The 15,629-nt window shown below is 41.3% G+C and overlaps 1 protein-coding gene across 1 annotated transcript in view; it reads right to left on the bottom strand.

The window, feature by feature from the left end:
• Window positions 1–15,629, bottom strand: part of LOC120868618 (coiled-coil domain-containing protein 7-like) — a 121,823-nt gene that overhangs the window by 32,231 nt on the left and 73,963 nt on the right. Inside the window, exons 12-13 of the mRNA XM_040247329.1 lie at window positions 8,201–8,311; window positions 1,848–1,958 (exon numbers count right to left, since the gene is read on the bottom strand). Coding sequence (XP_040103263.1) covers window positions 1,848–1,958; window positions 8,201–8,311 — 222 coding nt within the window. The remainder of the gene's footprint in view (window positions 1–1,847; window positions 1,959–8,200; window positions 8,312–15,629) is intronic.

The following is a 15,629-nucleotide window of genomic DNA, read 5'->3' as shown; positions in this document are numbered from 1 at the left end:
AGAAACTCATAACTCGTCCTTTCAAGCTCTGGGAGATGGTGAAGGACAGGGAAGCCTGGCATGCTACAGTCCATGGGGTCCTTTAGAGGCCAAATGGCAACCCTTCCTAAGGTCTGCCTGGTAATGATTCCTACAACTAATAGAAGCACTGTTCCTTCTTCGCCCAGGATATTCTAAAATGAATCATAGAGTCCTACCAATTTTTACCTAAACATTTTAGATTAAAAAAAAAAAACAAAAACAAGACTATGAAATGTTCTATGCTCAAAGTGAGGAAATGAGGTCCTGTAAAAGGGTCAAAGTTCAAAGTACAATGGGGAAGAACTGCATATTTTGGACTTTTGGGATAATGATGCACAGCTGACTATGACCCCCAAAATCCCTGCGTTGAGAATGAGGAGAAATGGATAAGGCTCTGATTTTCTGTCAGAAGCCACCACCACCAAGACCCCTACCCAAGCTTGACTACAGATATAACATATCATTATTGTGGCACTACTACTGAATGGATTATTATTAGAGATATATTGTTGATATGCATATCTGACAGCATCTAATTCAAGCCATAAACAAAATTACTGTAGTTGAGAAAATTTAAGTGGGACATATGGAAGATAGCAAACCTACCAAACTACCAGCTGGAAGTTTTTTCCTCAAAAAGAGTGTTAACAGGCTCAGCAATTAAAAACAAACAAAAACAACAAGAAAACTGCCACTATTGCTGTGCTTAGGAAGCCCAGGTTCATTATCTGAGCTTCCCAAAAGGCCGTGGGTACTTGGAAACTCAATCCTCAGTCACTCAACAGTATAGTACAATGATGTTTGGAAACACCATTACCTGATGACACTGCGACTGTCACAGAGGCTCTTGCCCAAGTTCAAAAAAATAGGTCCGAATCAATTGTTATTGCAAATGCCCTTTTCAGCATCCCTGCCCACACAGGTGATCAGGATCTGCTTGCCTTTTGTGTAATACTTTTCAATACTCCTCTAATGTCCGTCCACAAGGCCATGACCAGGAAATCTCACTCCCAGTTGGAGGACTAGCCTTCTGAAGATTAAGGAATGTCTCCTAGTTGGTCGAAACAAGGGTACTACCCAATCAGCACTGGATGCCATTTTGACCCATATGTAGCAACATGTCTAGGATATTACCGGGACAAGAAACAAGGACCCAAGACTCATGGGAAGTTCCTGACTGGGAAGGGAGGGTAGGACTCTCTCTGGAGGCAATAACTGCCTGAGTTTTAGTGACACTCAGGATCTCAGCCTTTACAAATATAAAGGATCCCCAATGACTGGTGGGACTGTTCAGACACTGGTACTCACACATCTCCCTACATGGCCATCTTGATGACAGCACCCAGCAATCAGGTTATCAAAAAGACCTGTACGCTGACTAGGGCCTGGAGACCCTTTAAATGGCTACACAGGAAAACCTTTTCCTTGACCCCTTGAATCCACTGCCTTTTAAGTTACAGGTCTTTCTGATGCCTATTGGAGCCTGTGACAAAAGAACAAAGCCACACATCTGAGGTATCCACCCAGCTTATGGACCCCTCATCTCTTATTGGTGGGTGAAAGTACAGAATCTCTTTGAAAGACTACTGAGCAGTTACTGGGCCTTGGAGGGTCACCAAGCAAGAAGTGTTTCTACAATGCAGCCTTATAACAAGACATATCAGCCAAGTGTTAAATGGTTCCAGTTCTCTAATTTTTTATATTATTCACATTTGAAGTGCAAAATTGCTATATGTGCACAAACACATATACATGAACTAAAGAAAAAAGATCAGTAAGATTAATTAAAAAAATTTTTTTAAGGCATCTATAACTGTTGTACTTACTACAGTGTTTTCCTTCTCTGGAAGTTATCTGTTTCTGTACTTGCATTGGGAGTTTTGACACTGAATCTTGATGCTGAAGCACAGGAGTATTGTCAGGCACATCATCAGGAGCTGCACAAAATAGATTCATTAAATTCCTTCATAGACACATCAATTCAGTTCAGTTACTCAGTCGTGTCTGACTCTGCAACCCCATGGACTGCAGCATGCCAGGCCTCCCTGTCTATCACCAACTCCCGGAGTTTACCCAAACTTATCTCCATTGAGTCGGTGATGCCATCCAACCATCTCATCCTCTGTCATCTCCTTCTCCTCCCACCTTCAATCTTTCCCAGGATCAGGGTCTTTCCTAATGAATCAGCTCTTTGCATCAGGTGGCCAAAGTATTGGGGTTTCAGCTTCAACATCAGTCCTTCCAATGAACACTCAGGACTGATCTCCTTTAGGATGGACTGGTTGGACCTCCTTGCAGTCCAAGGGACTCTCAAGAGTTTTCTTCAACACCACAGTTCAAAAGCATCAATTCTTCAGCACTCAGCTTTCTCTGTAGTCCAAATCTCACATCCATACATGACTACTGGAAAAACCATAGGCTTGACTAGATGGACCTTTGTTGGCAAAGTGATGTCTCTGCTTTTGAATATGCTAACTAGGTTGGTCATAGCTTTTCTTCCAAGGAGCAAGCGTCTTTTAACTTCATGGCTGCAATCACCATCTGCAGTGATTTTGGAGCCCCCCAAAATAAAGTCTGTCACTGTTTCCCCATCTATTTGACATGAAGTGATGGGATTGGATGCCATGATCTTAGTTTTCTGAATGTTGAGCTTTAAGCCAACTTTTTCACTCTCCTCTCTTGCCAGGGTCCTGCCCCAGTGGATCCAGGGAATTCAAAGGGGAGACGGCATAGGCGATGAAAAACTTATTTATTTAATTAGAAATATAAAGAGAGATTAGGAAGAAATAGTGTAGTAGGAAAACTTAGTGGAGAAAAGATGCTGAATAACTTGGTTTACGTGGAGAACCAATAAAATTCCAAGACAAGGAACTTGCACCATCTACGTTAGGCCACCGGCATCCTCTTGAATAGCAGGGGGTGCCCTGCCTTGGGCTCCCTCTCTCGTGGATCTTAGAAGCCATGGCAAGTAAGTAGACATGGCAAGCCTCTGCGCCCCAGATGGGAATTAAGCCAGAAAATAGAGTAAAGACATGGAGGAAACCAGTCCAATGAATGGCCCATCCTCTATTGTCCAGAATGGCCTTTTTTATACCTTTTTTTGTACATAGAGATCAATGGATAATATAAAATTATGCAGTGTCAGCAGCCCTGACTCTTATTGAGACAAGGCATTCTCTCTGCATACCTAGCTGTATACATAAGTCTTAGGTGATTTACATCATCTTCTGGCCAGAAGACCAATTAACATTTTACGGCTCTTTTCTGATAAGGTTTGTCAACCAGAAGACTTATTTGTCTTAAAAATGTTGTTCTTCCCAAAGTCTGGTGCCACTCTCAGAAAGCACTAAATAAAGTTACATTCTTACAGAGCAAAGATACAATTTATAACAATGAAAAGGAGTACAGTGATTTATAAAGAGAAAAGTAATTAACTCAAAAGTCTAGTGTTGCTAACATTAAAACTACTATAGTCCTATTTCTGCCTCCCGATTACATTGATTGATATCCTCGCAGGTGCCTAAAAGATAAAGAATATGGAGGCCTGGCAGCAGTCATTGAGTCAACAGTGAAAACCTGTCACCAATATAATTTTTAGCTCTTTAGAAAAGGCTCTGTATCTTTAAGATGCTTCAAGCTTTGTGCCTCTCAAGGTTGCAGGGCTGTAAGCAATTCACAAGCTGCAAAAAGTCCGGGGGAACCTGTCAGGCAAGTTAGAGAGCCATCAAAGGGGTATGAGCTGATGCAGGATCCTGAAGCCCTGAATTAACTTTTTTCCAGAGAATGTCAGAAGAGTGAAAAGCACAGTAATAAAGCAGGCAGACTCTGGTTTTGGGGGGTAGATATCTGTTCAGGAAAACTTAGGGGGAACCCCTGAAGCCAGATCATGCCTTTACGTTTTGTCAGGCTTCCTTCCTCATGACCTTTGCCATGGGCGGGATTCCTCACGCTGGCTCCCAGCACTCTCTCACTTCCATCAAGAGGTTCTTTAGTTTTTCTTCACTTTCTGCCATAAGGGTGGTATCATCTGAATATCTGAGGTTATTGATATTTCCTCCCAGCAATCTTGATTCCAGCTTGTGCTTCATGAAGCCGAGTACTTCTCATGATGTACTCTACATATAAGTTAAATAAGCAGGGTGACAATATACAGCCTTGACGTACTCCTTTTCCTATTTGGAACCAGTCTGTTGGTCCATGTCCAGTTCTAACTCTTGCTTCCTGACCTGCATATAGGTTTCTCAACAGGCAGATCAGGTGGTCTGGTATTCCCATCTCTTGAAGTACTTTCCACAGTCTGTTGTGATCCACACAGTCAATGGCTTTGGCATAGTCAATAAAGCAGAAATTGATGTTTTTCTGAAACTCTCTTGCTTTTTCCATGATCCAGTGGATGTTGACAATTTGATCTCTGGTTCCTCTGCCTTTTCTAAAACCAGCTTGAACATCTGGAAGTTCATGGTTCACATATTACTGAAGCCTGGCTTGGAGGATTTTGAGCATTACTTTACTAGTGTGTGAGATGACTGCAATTGTGTGGTAGTTTGAGCATTCTTTGGCATTGCCTTTCTTTGGTATTGGAATGGAAACTGACCTTTTCCAGTCCTGTGGCCACTGCTGAGTTTTCCAAATTTGCTGGCATATTAAGCGCAGCACTTTCACAGCATCATCTTTCAGTATTTGAAACAGCTCAACTGGAATTCCATCACCTCCACTAGCTTTGTTCATAGTGATGCTTTCTAAGGCCCACTTGACTTCACATTCCAGGATGTCTGGCTCTAGGTGAGTGATCATACCATCATGATTATCTGGGTCATGAAGATCTTTTTTGTATAGTTCTGTGTATTCTTGCCACCTCTTCTTAATATCTTCTGCTTCTGTTAGGTCCACATCATTTCTGTCCTTTGTTGATCCCATCTTTACATGAAATGTTCCCTTAGTATCTCTGATTTTCTTGAAGAAATCTCTAGTCTTTCCCATTCTGTTGTTTTCCTCTATTTCTTTGCACTGATCGCTGAGGAAGGCTTTCTCTCCTTGCCATTCTTTGGAACTCTGCATTCAAATGGGTATATCTTTCCTTTTCTCCTTTGCTTTTGGCTTCTCTTCTTTTCACAGCTATTTGTAAGGCCTCCCCAGACAGCCATTTCGCTTTTTTGCATTTCTTTTTCTTGGGGATGGTCTTGATCCCTGTCTGCTGTACAATATCACGAACCTACATCCATAGTTCATCAGGCACTCTGTCTATCATATCTAGTCCCTTAAATCTATTTTTCACTTTTACTGTATAATCATAAGGGATTTGACTTAGGTCATATTTGAATGGTCTAGTGGTTTTCTCTACTTTCTTCAGTTTCAGTCTGAATTTGGTAATAAGGAGTTCATGATCTGAGCCACAGTCAGCTCCCAGTCTTGTTTTTGCTGACTGTATAGAGCTTCTCCATCTTTGGCTGCAAAGAATATAATGAATCTGATTTTGGTGTTGACCATCTGGTGATGTCCATGTGTAGAGTCTTCTCTTGTGTTGTTAGAAGAGGGTGTTTGCTATGACCAGATCTACAATAAAATCTCTTGGTTTCATACTTACAATAAGTATACTGTGAAATTTTCTCTCATTTTGATAAAGTTAAGTAAATTGGGTTTCCCTGGCAGCTCAGCTGGTAAAGAATCCTCCTGCAATGCAGAAGACCCCAGTTTGATTCCTGGGTTGGGAAGTTCCATTGGAGAAGGGATAGGCTACCCACTCAAGTATTCTTGTGCTTCCCTGGTGGCTCAGCTGGTAAAGTATCTGGCTGCAATTTGGGAGAACTGGGTTCAATCCCTAGGTTGGGAAGATCCCTGGAAAAAGGAATGGCTACCCACTCCAGTATTCTGACCTGGAGACCATGGGGTCACAAAGAGTTGGACATGACTGAGCAACTTTTACTTTCACTTTGGGACTTCCCCAGTGACTCAGTGGAAAAGAATGTGCCTGTGATACAGGAGATGCTGGTTCGATCCCTGGGTGAGGAAGATCCCCCAGAGAAGGAAATGGCACCCTACTCCAGTATTCTTGCCTGGGAAATTCCATGGGTGGAGGAATCTGGCAGGCTGCAGTCCATAGGATCGCAAAGAGTCAGACACATCTGAAGAGACTGAGCACACATAAGTAAATTACCATAAATAACATGTGACTCGAAATTGTGAGAACATTTTAAATGAATATACTTTAAAGAGGCGGTAACAACATAATATACATACATACATACATAGAAACATCCATATATAAAGTCTCTATTTTTCCTAGGTTATTTATACTTTGTGTGTATATCCAGTTGCTTAGTTGTGTTCAACTCTTTGGGACCCCATGGACTGTAGCCTGCCAGGCTCCTCTGTCCATGGAATTTTCAGACAAGGATACTGGAGTAGGTAGCCATTTCCAATTCCAGAAGATCTTGACTCAGAGCTTGAACCTGTGTCTCTTACGTCTTCTGCACTGGCAGGTGGATTATTTACCCCTGCACCTCCTAGGAAGTCCTGTTTATACTTCAGACTAATACAAATTCATAGAACTAAAAATACAAATGAGTACGTACATGGTTATTAAATACAAAATATTTGTAAGTGAAAAATATTCAAAACCATATACATTTTAAAGCAAAGAAGATTAGTTCAGTAAACTAGGGTACATGCTATCCACTATGGAATAATATGAATTATGGTAAATACTGTGGTACAGCTCTACACAGTGCTATAATCTAAGTGAAATGAATCTCTACATACTGATTTAAAGGGATTTCTTAAAGGGATCGTCAGGAATAATGTTAAGTTTAAAAAAAAAACTAAAAAAAAGGGAAACTAGTATGGATAAGAAAAAAGAAATGAGAAAAAACAAGGATGGAGAGAAAAAATACAGGAAACACAGGAAACCTATCACAAAACAATGTATATGGTTACCAACAAGATGAGAGGAAAGACTGAGGAAGGAATAATAAGCTTCTAAGCATAGCTCTTTATATGCTTTTTAACTTTTGGAAGCAGGTTCATGTTCTATGTATTTCAAAACATAATTAAACCCATGAGGGTAAGAAGATTGAACGTAAAGAGAAAGCAAACTTATGAAATGAAACAATTGAAGGCAAAATAGAAGTGGTAACTTCTCAATATAGTATTTAACATAAACCCTCACTCTTGGACATGGGATTGAGATGAGAATGGGAAGGAGAATAACAGCAAGTCATGAAATCTTTTTAAAATTTGGTTTGTTTATCAAGTGGTATGTTCAAAGCTATTCTGAAACCATTTGAGAAGAATTACAGGATTGAGCAAATGAGTAATTGTGGTAAACTGTTTCATAATTCTAGCTACATGAGCACTAATGTCCCTCATATGGCCATCAGATTGCTCAGGTATCAGTAATCAGTGCACAGGTCATGACTTTGAAGCACCTGCTCCCACAGAGAGGACTAGTAAGGACTAGATGCCCTGTGGAACCACCAGTGGCTCTTGGCTGGGCCATTAGTATACTCAGTTAATTACCTGGTACCCTAGTGAAACTCCTGGGCATGATCTCTAAGGGGTATGACTCCTCATTGCAGAGGATAGGACTGCCAACTGTTCAACTCCAACAAATAAAACAGGCCCAGAAAATAGTGGGACTCTTTGACCACTTGCATTCTCATTTCCCCATGTGGAGCTCTTAATGACTCTGATCTCTGGGGTTACCCGAAAAGCTGCTTCCTTTTAGTGAGGACACAGCTAAGGGCCTAAAGGCCCTCCAACAGGGCCTCCAGAACCCATCAGATGCTTGATTTACAGATCTCAGAAATACTGCTTTAGCAAAGGAATCTATGGCAAAATGCTCCTGCCATGCATAGAAGCATCTGTTGGGCTTCTGTATCCATAATTACCTGGAGCTGACTAAAAGGCACTCTACTTTGGAGAGACACTTATTCACCTACTATTGGGCCTTGGGGCATTCATCTTCTCACAAAATAATCTTAAGAACGGAAATTCCAATCAAAGTTTAACAATATTTCTGCTTTTTTTTCTCTAGATATCTCATGGTAGTCACACTTTAGTGTGAAGTATAACATTTCTATAAAGTACATGTTCAAAAATATATAACAGAACCAAAATAAAAACATCTTCTACTGAGTTTAATATAAAATAATTTAAGGTTTTCCATAGTTTTTATACTTACCAGTAAGTCCTTCCCCTTTGTGCAAGCTTGGTTTCTTCACTTGACTCTCTGATTTTGACACTGAGTCTTGATGATCAAGAATACAATTTCTATCTGGTACTTCATCCTGAGCTGCATAAAGAGAATTTGGCCCACTAAATAAAAAAACTTCACAAAAAACTTCATGTTTATGAAGTTATAAGAACATCACCAAATGCCAGGTTGTACAAGAAAACTGTGGGAAGAATGTTAACAAGGGTGCATGGAAGGTATTTTAGCACATCATTAATATTCTTACACTTCTAATATGTTTTATATTAGTCTCTCATTTTCTGAGTTTTCCAAATATTTTCAGGTAATACATATTGAAACACCAAACAATGAAAATATACACGTACAAATTATTCATTAACAGCTAAATAGTCAAAACCACTTAGATATAAAAGCATAGGAGACTGGTAGGCTAAAGTAATGCCTGTAAACTAAGAAAATACAGACTATGGGATATAATGTGGCACACACAGTTGTACAAACAGGTATAAAAGGAATGAAGAAGACCCAACGAACTGACTCGGAAGCATTTCTAGGATTTAACTCTTAACAGGCAAGAAACAGCCTCACAGAGAATACATAGTATGCTACAGGCAGGCAAGCAGGAAGGCAGGAGGAAGGACGAGATGAAGAAAAGGAACTTGAAAAAAGTGATAAAGGTATTCATCTTTTAAAAAGGAAATATAGGAAATAAAAATCAAAAACTAATACAGTGGGTCAATTAGTCACTGCAGACATGGCTGACTGAGTTGTACCCAGTGACTTCTGTTTGCTCTCAGCTTATCTCTGACACTGATGGATACTCCATGATATACTGAGGTTTTGAGAATCATGTCTAAAGAAAAAGAATCCAGGTTTCTCAGTTCCACTTGACCAGCAATCAGAGGAGACTATATAGACTCCACTGTAGAGGAGCTACTCTTTTTACTATATAGATCCACTGTAGAGGAGCTACTCTTGTTAACTTAGTGTGGGACACCGGCACCTTGCTGGTTGTGTCTCAACAGAACCCCTGGTTCTGAGTTCCCTGACAGGGGCCACTGTGTCCAAGGAGGACAAGGGAGGGGATGCGGAAGAAAAGACACAAACACCTGAGACAATCTCCTTCCTCTCCTGGCTGACATTTTCTGAAAACTTCTGTCCAGGCATGGTGAATTCCCTGCCACTGGAAACACTGTCTAGTTACCCAGCAATGGAGGCTCAAGAAAGGGATGGATGGACTCTCCACCACTCATCTTGTGCCAGAATGTGAACCATGGAGGCCAAAACAGCCTCACAAGAATCAAAACAGTGATGATACTTAGTACTAATAATGATGATACTTAGTACTAATAATGTGCTCCCTCTGCTCTCCCCCGCTGGCAGTGATTCTAAGATGAATTCCACAGCTCTGCCTATTTTTACCTAGAATACTTGACTTTTCAAAATAAACATGATTAGGGATGAGACCATCATCCTTATATCCCCAGTGGTATCTGATGATGTATGCCAACTCAGAGTTCAAAGGGGCAGTGGGGAAAGACTGCATACCTTAGGCCATTTGGTTTCTACTTTACCAATGACTGTTACCTCCACAACTCTACACCAGGCTTAGAGGAACACAGTAATGCTTTTTGACCCTTACTTACACCTGACCATAGTGTGGGTTTCTTTGGACATTATAAACCTCTGTTTCATAGCTCCCACTACTGAATACATCATTAGTGCAGACGTATTTTCTACGTGAACTCCAACTCACATCAACCCCAAGCTGTGATGAGCACTGCTGCACTCAGGGTCATTTCAGTGGGGCACATGGAAGACTGCAAACCTACCAGACTCCCAGTGCCTACAGACTTCTAGTCAGAACAACTATTAAGAAGAGGAAGAGGAATGTCTGCCCTGTTTGATGAGTTTAAGTGAACCAAACATCTCTGTGAGATTATCTCTCCATTCAGTAACTAAGTAAACCTATACAATTGGCCTTGCATGCTTGGACTGGACTACAGGACTACTTACTACAGTGTAACGCTATGGTACAGATCAGGACACTGGCCTTAACTGACATTGCAACTGCCATAGAGGCTCTTGCTCAAGCTAAGGGAAACAGGTATGAAGGAATTCATATTGTAAATGCCCATTTAGGCATCCCTGTCCACAGAGATGATCAGGATCTGTCTGCCTTTTCTGTAATACATTTCAATACTCCTTTAATGTCCTTCCAGAAGGCCATGCGCTGCAAGTCTCATTCCCAGATGGAGCATTAGCCTTTCTCCTGCTTGGTCCAGGCAAAGGTACTACCCAACCAGGACTGGATGCCATTGTGATCCACGTGTAGCAACGTGTCTAGGACATTACTATGGACAAGGCAAAAGGACCCATGACGCAGGAAATTCCCAGGAATAAACTGGGAAGCAACAGTGTGCATCTCTTCAGAGGCAATAATTGCTAAGTTTTAGTCATGCTCAGGGTCTCAACCCCAACAATACAAAAGATGCCCAGTGACTGGTGGGACTGTTGAGACACTGGTACTCACATATCCCCCTACATGGCCATCCTGATGACAGCACCCAGCAATCAGATTACCAAAAAGACTTGTATGCTGAGTGTGGTCTGATTATAGGAGGCCCTGGAGGTCCTCCAACTGGCTACACAGGAAACCCTCTTGCTTGCCCTCCTGAATCCAATGCCTTTTTAAGTTATAGGTCTCATCAACCTTTCTGATGCCTATTGGACCCTGTGGCAAAATAACATAGCCACACATCAGAGGTGCCCACCTGGCTTTTGGACCCCAATCTCCTATTGCTGACTAAAAGTGTAGAATCCATTGGAAAAACTACTAAGTAGTTACCGGGCCTTGGTGGACACTGAGTGCAAAGTCTTTCTACAGTGGAGTCTTATAACAATAAAGAAAGAAAGTGAAAGTGAAGTTGCTTAGTTGTGTGCGACTCTTTGCGACCCCATGGACTGCAGCCTACCAGGTTCCTCCGTCCAAGGGATTTTCCAGGCAAGAATACTGGAGTGGGTTGCCATTTCCTTCTCCAGGGGATCTTCCCAACTCAGGGCTTGAACCTGGGTCTCCTGCATTGTAGACAGATGCCTTACCGAATACCAACCAAATGCTGAATGGCTCCTGTTCTCTAGTTGTTTTATGTTACTCATGTGCATGCATGTGAAGTCGCTCAGTCGTGTCTGACTCTTTGCGACCCCATGGACTGTAGCCACCAGGCTCCTCTGTCCACTGGATTTCCCAGGCTAGAATCCTGGAGTGGGTTTCCATTTCTTACTCTAAGGGATCTTCCCGATCCAGGGATTGAACCCAGGTCTCTCCTGCATTGGCAGGTTGATTCTTTCCCACTAGCGCTACCTGGCTATTATTCATATTTAGATCACTATCCTTGTAGCCCACCTGTAATCAGCCTGCCTGCAATGCATGAGATCTGGGTTCAATCCCTGGATAGGGAAGATCCCCTGGAGAAGGGAAAGGCTACCCACTCCAGGATTCTGGCCTGGAGAATTCTTTGAATTGTATAGTCCCTGGGGTTGCAAAGAGTTGGACATGATTGAGCGACTTTCACATTCACATTTAGATCAAAGTGACACTATGAATTTTATGCTCAAACCAGGTGGCACAGTGGTACAGAAACTGCCTGCCAGTGCAGGAGGCATAAGAGATGTGGGCTTAATCCTTGGGCTGGAAAGATCCCCTGGAGTAGGAAATGGCTACCTATTCCAGTATTCCTGCCCGGAGAATTCCATGGGCAGAGGAGCCTGGCAGTTGTGCTATAGTCCGTGGGGACTGAGCACACACATAAGCACAAGCAAGCATATGCTCAAACACACATTCTTGAACTAAACAGAAAAATCTAATGAGATTAATTTTTTTTAATTTAAAGGCATCTATAACTGTTGTACTTACTACTGTGCTTTCCTCCTCTGGGAGTTATCTGTTTCTGTACTTGCACTGGGAGTTTTGACACTGAATCTTGATGCTGAAGCACAGGAGTATGGTCAGGCACATCATTATCAGAAACTACACAAAAGAAGGCAAAGACTAATAGAGTTTTGCCAAGAAAATGCACTGGTCATAGCAAACACCCTCTTCCAACAACACAAGAGAAGACTCTACACATGGACATCACCAGATGGTCAACACCGAAATCAGACTGATTATACTCTTTGCAGCCAAAGATGGAGAAGCTCTATACAGTCAATAAAAACAAGACCAGGAGCTGACTGTGGCTCAGATCATGAACTCCTTATTACCAAATTCAGACTTAAGTTGAAGAAAGTAGGGAAAACCACTAGATCATTCAGGTATGACCTAAATGAAATCCCTTATGATTATACAGTGGAAGTGAGAAATAGATTTAAGGGCCTAGATCTGATAGCTAGAGTGCCTGATGAACTATGGACTGAGGTTCGTGACATTGTACAGGAGAGACAGAGATCAAGACCATCCCCATGGAAAAGAAATGCAAAAAAGCAAAATGGCTGTCTGGGGAGGCCTTACAAATAGCTGTGAAAAGAAGAGAGGCGAAAAACAAAGGAGAAAAGGAAAGATATAAGCATCTGAATGCAGAGGTCCAAAGAATAGCAAGAAGAGATAAGAAAGCCTTCCTCAGCGATCAATGCAAAGAAATAGAGGAAAACAATAGAATGGGAAAGATTAGAGATCTCTTCAAGAAAATTAGAGATACAAAGGGAACATTTCATGCAAAGATGGGCTCGATAAAGGACAGAAATGATATGGACCTAACAGAAGCAGAAGATATTAAGAAGAGGTGGCAAGATTAGACAGAAGTGTACAAAAAAAATCTTCACGACCTGGATAATCACGATGTTGTGATCACTCATCTAGAGCTAGACATCCTGGAATGTGAAGTCAAGTGGGCCTTAGAAAGCATCACTACAAACAAAGCTAGTGGAGCTGACGGAATTCCAGTTGAGCTGTTTCAAATCCTGAAAGATGATGCTGTGAAAGTGTTGCACTCAATATGCCAGCAAATTTGGAAAACTCAGCAGTGGCCACAGGACTGGAAAAGGTCAGTTTTCATTCCAATCACAAAGAAAGGCAATGCCAAAGAATGCTCAAACTACTGCACAAATCTCACATGCTAGTAAAATAATGCTCAAAATTCTCCAAGCCAGGCTTCAGCAATACATGAACGGTGAACTCCCTGATGTTCAAGCTGGTTTTAGAAAAGGCAGAGAAACCAGAGATCAAATTGCCAACATCTACTGGATCATGGAAAAAGCAAGACAGTTCCAGAAAAACATCTATTTCTGCTTTATTGACTGTGTGGATCACAATAAACTGTGGAAAATTCTGAAAGAGATGGGAATACCAGACCACCTAACCTGCCTCTTGAGAAATCTGTATGCAGGTCAGGAAGCAACAGTTAGAACTGGACACGGAACAACAGACTGGTTCCAAATAGGAAAAGGAGTACATCAAGGCTGTATATTGTCACCCTGCTTATTTAACTTATATGCAGAGTACATCATGAGAAATGCTGCGCTGGAAGAAGCACAAGCTGGAATCAAGATTGCCACGAGAAATATCAATAACCTCAGATATGCAGATGATACCACCCTTATGGCAGAAAGTGAAGAGGAACTAAAAAGCCTCTTGATGAAAGTGAAAGAGAAGAGTGAAAAAGTTGGCTTAAAGCTCAACATTCAGAAAACGAAGATCATGGCATCCAGTCCCATCACTTCATGGGAAATAGATGGGGAAACAGTGGAAACAGTGTCAGACTTTATTTTTTTGGGCTCCCAAATCACTGCAGATGGTGACTGCAGCCATGAAATTAAGACGCTTACTCCTTGGAAGAAAAGTTATGCCCAACCTAGTTAGCATATTCAAAAGCAGAGACATTACTTTGCCAACAAAGGTCTGTCTAGTCAAGGCTATGGTTTTTCCTGTGGTCATGTATGGATGTGAGAGTTGGACTGTGAAGAAGGCTGAGCGCCGAAGAATTGATGCTTTTGAACTGTGGTGTTGGAGAAGACTCTTGAGAGTCCCTTGGACTGCAAGGAGATTCAACCAGTCCATTCTAAGGAGATCAGCCCTGGGATTTCTTTGGAAGGAATGATGCTAAAGCTGAAACTCCAGTACTTTGGCCACCTCATGTGAAGAGCTGACTCATTGGAAAAGACTCTGATGCTGGGAGGGATTGGGGGCAGGAGGAGAAGGGGACAACAGAGGATGAGATGGCTGGATGGCATCACGGAGTCGATGGACGCAAGTCTGAGTGAACTCCGGGAGATGGTGATGGACAGGGAGGCCTGGGGTGCTGCGATTCATGGGGTTGCAAAGAGTCGGACACAATTGAGCGACTGAACTGAACTGAACTGAAGCTCAATTAAACCTGCTTATAAGATGATGTCTATTAGTTCACAGCACAATGCAGATCCTGACTGACAAATTTTAAGACATAGGAAAAGAAGCTACCAACAAAACAGTACTAATTGACCACTGAATAGACCTAAAAATGCTAATGGGCACCCACCCCTAGATGATCTGGTTAAAGATTTTCCCAAAGAAATCTCTAGGTCTTTCCTCAACAAAATTCTAGCAATCAGAATCCAACAACACATTAAAAAGATCGTACACCATGCCCAAGTGGGCTTTATCCCTGGGATGCAAGGATTCTTCAACATCCGCAAATCAATCAATGTAATTCACCACATTAACAAATTGAAAAATAAAAACCATATGATTATCTCAATAGATGCAGAGAAGGCCTTTGACAAAATTCAACATCCATTTATGATAAAAACTCTCCAGAAAGCAGGAATAGAAGGAACATACCTCAACATAATAAAAGCTATATATGACAAACCCACAGCAAACATTATCCTCAATGGTGAAAAATTGAAAGCATTTCCCCTTAAGTCAGGAACAAGACAAGGGTGCCCACTTTCACCACTACTATTCAACATAGTTCTGGAAGTTTTAGCCACAGCAATCAGAGCAGAAAAAGAAATAAAAGGAATCCAAATTGGAAAAGAAGAAGTAAAACTCTCACTGTTTGCAGATGACATGATCCTCTACATAGAAAACACTAAAGACTCTACCAGAAAATTACTAGAGCTAATTAATGCATATAGTAAAGTTGCAGGATATAAAATCAACACACAGAAATCCCTTGCATTCCTATACACTAATAATGAGAAAGTAGAAGAAGAAATTAAGGAAACAATTCCATTCACCATTGCAACAAAAAGAATAAAATACTTAGGAATATATCTACCTAAAGAAACTAAAGACCTATATACAGAAAACTATAAAACACTGATGAAAGAAATCAAAAAGGACACTAATAGATGGAGAAATATACCATGGTCATGGATCGGAAGAATCAATATAGTGAAAATGAGTATATTACCCAAAGCAATTTACAAATTCAATGCA

The sequence above is a fragment of the Oryx dammah genome, unplaced genomic scaffold, assembly GCF_014754425.2.
Source record: "Oryx dammah isolate SB20612 unplaced genomic scaffold, SCBI_Odam_1.1 HiC_scaffold_10, whole genome shotgun sequence".
Lineage (NCBI taxonomy): Eukaryota > Metazoa > Chordata > Mammalia > Artiodactyla > Bovidae > Oryx > Oryx dammah.
Note: the sequence above shows the minus strand (reverse complement) of the source record. Positions and strands in the feature narration are given on the sequence as shown.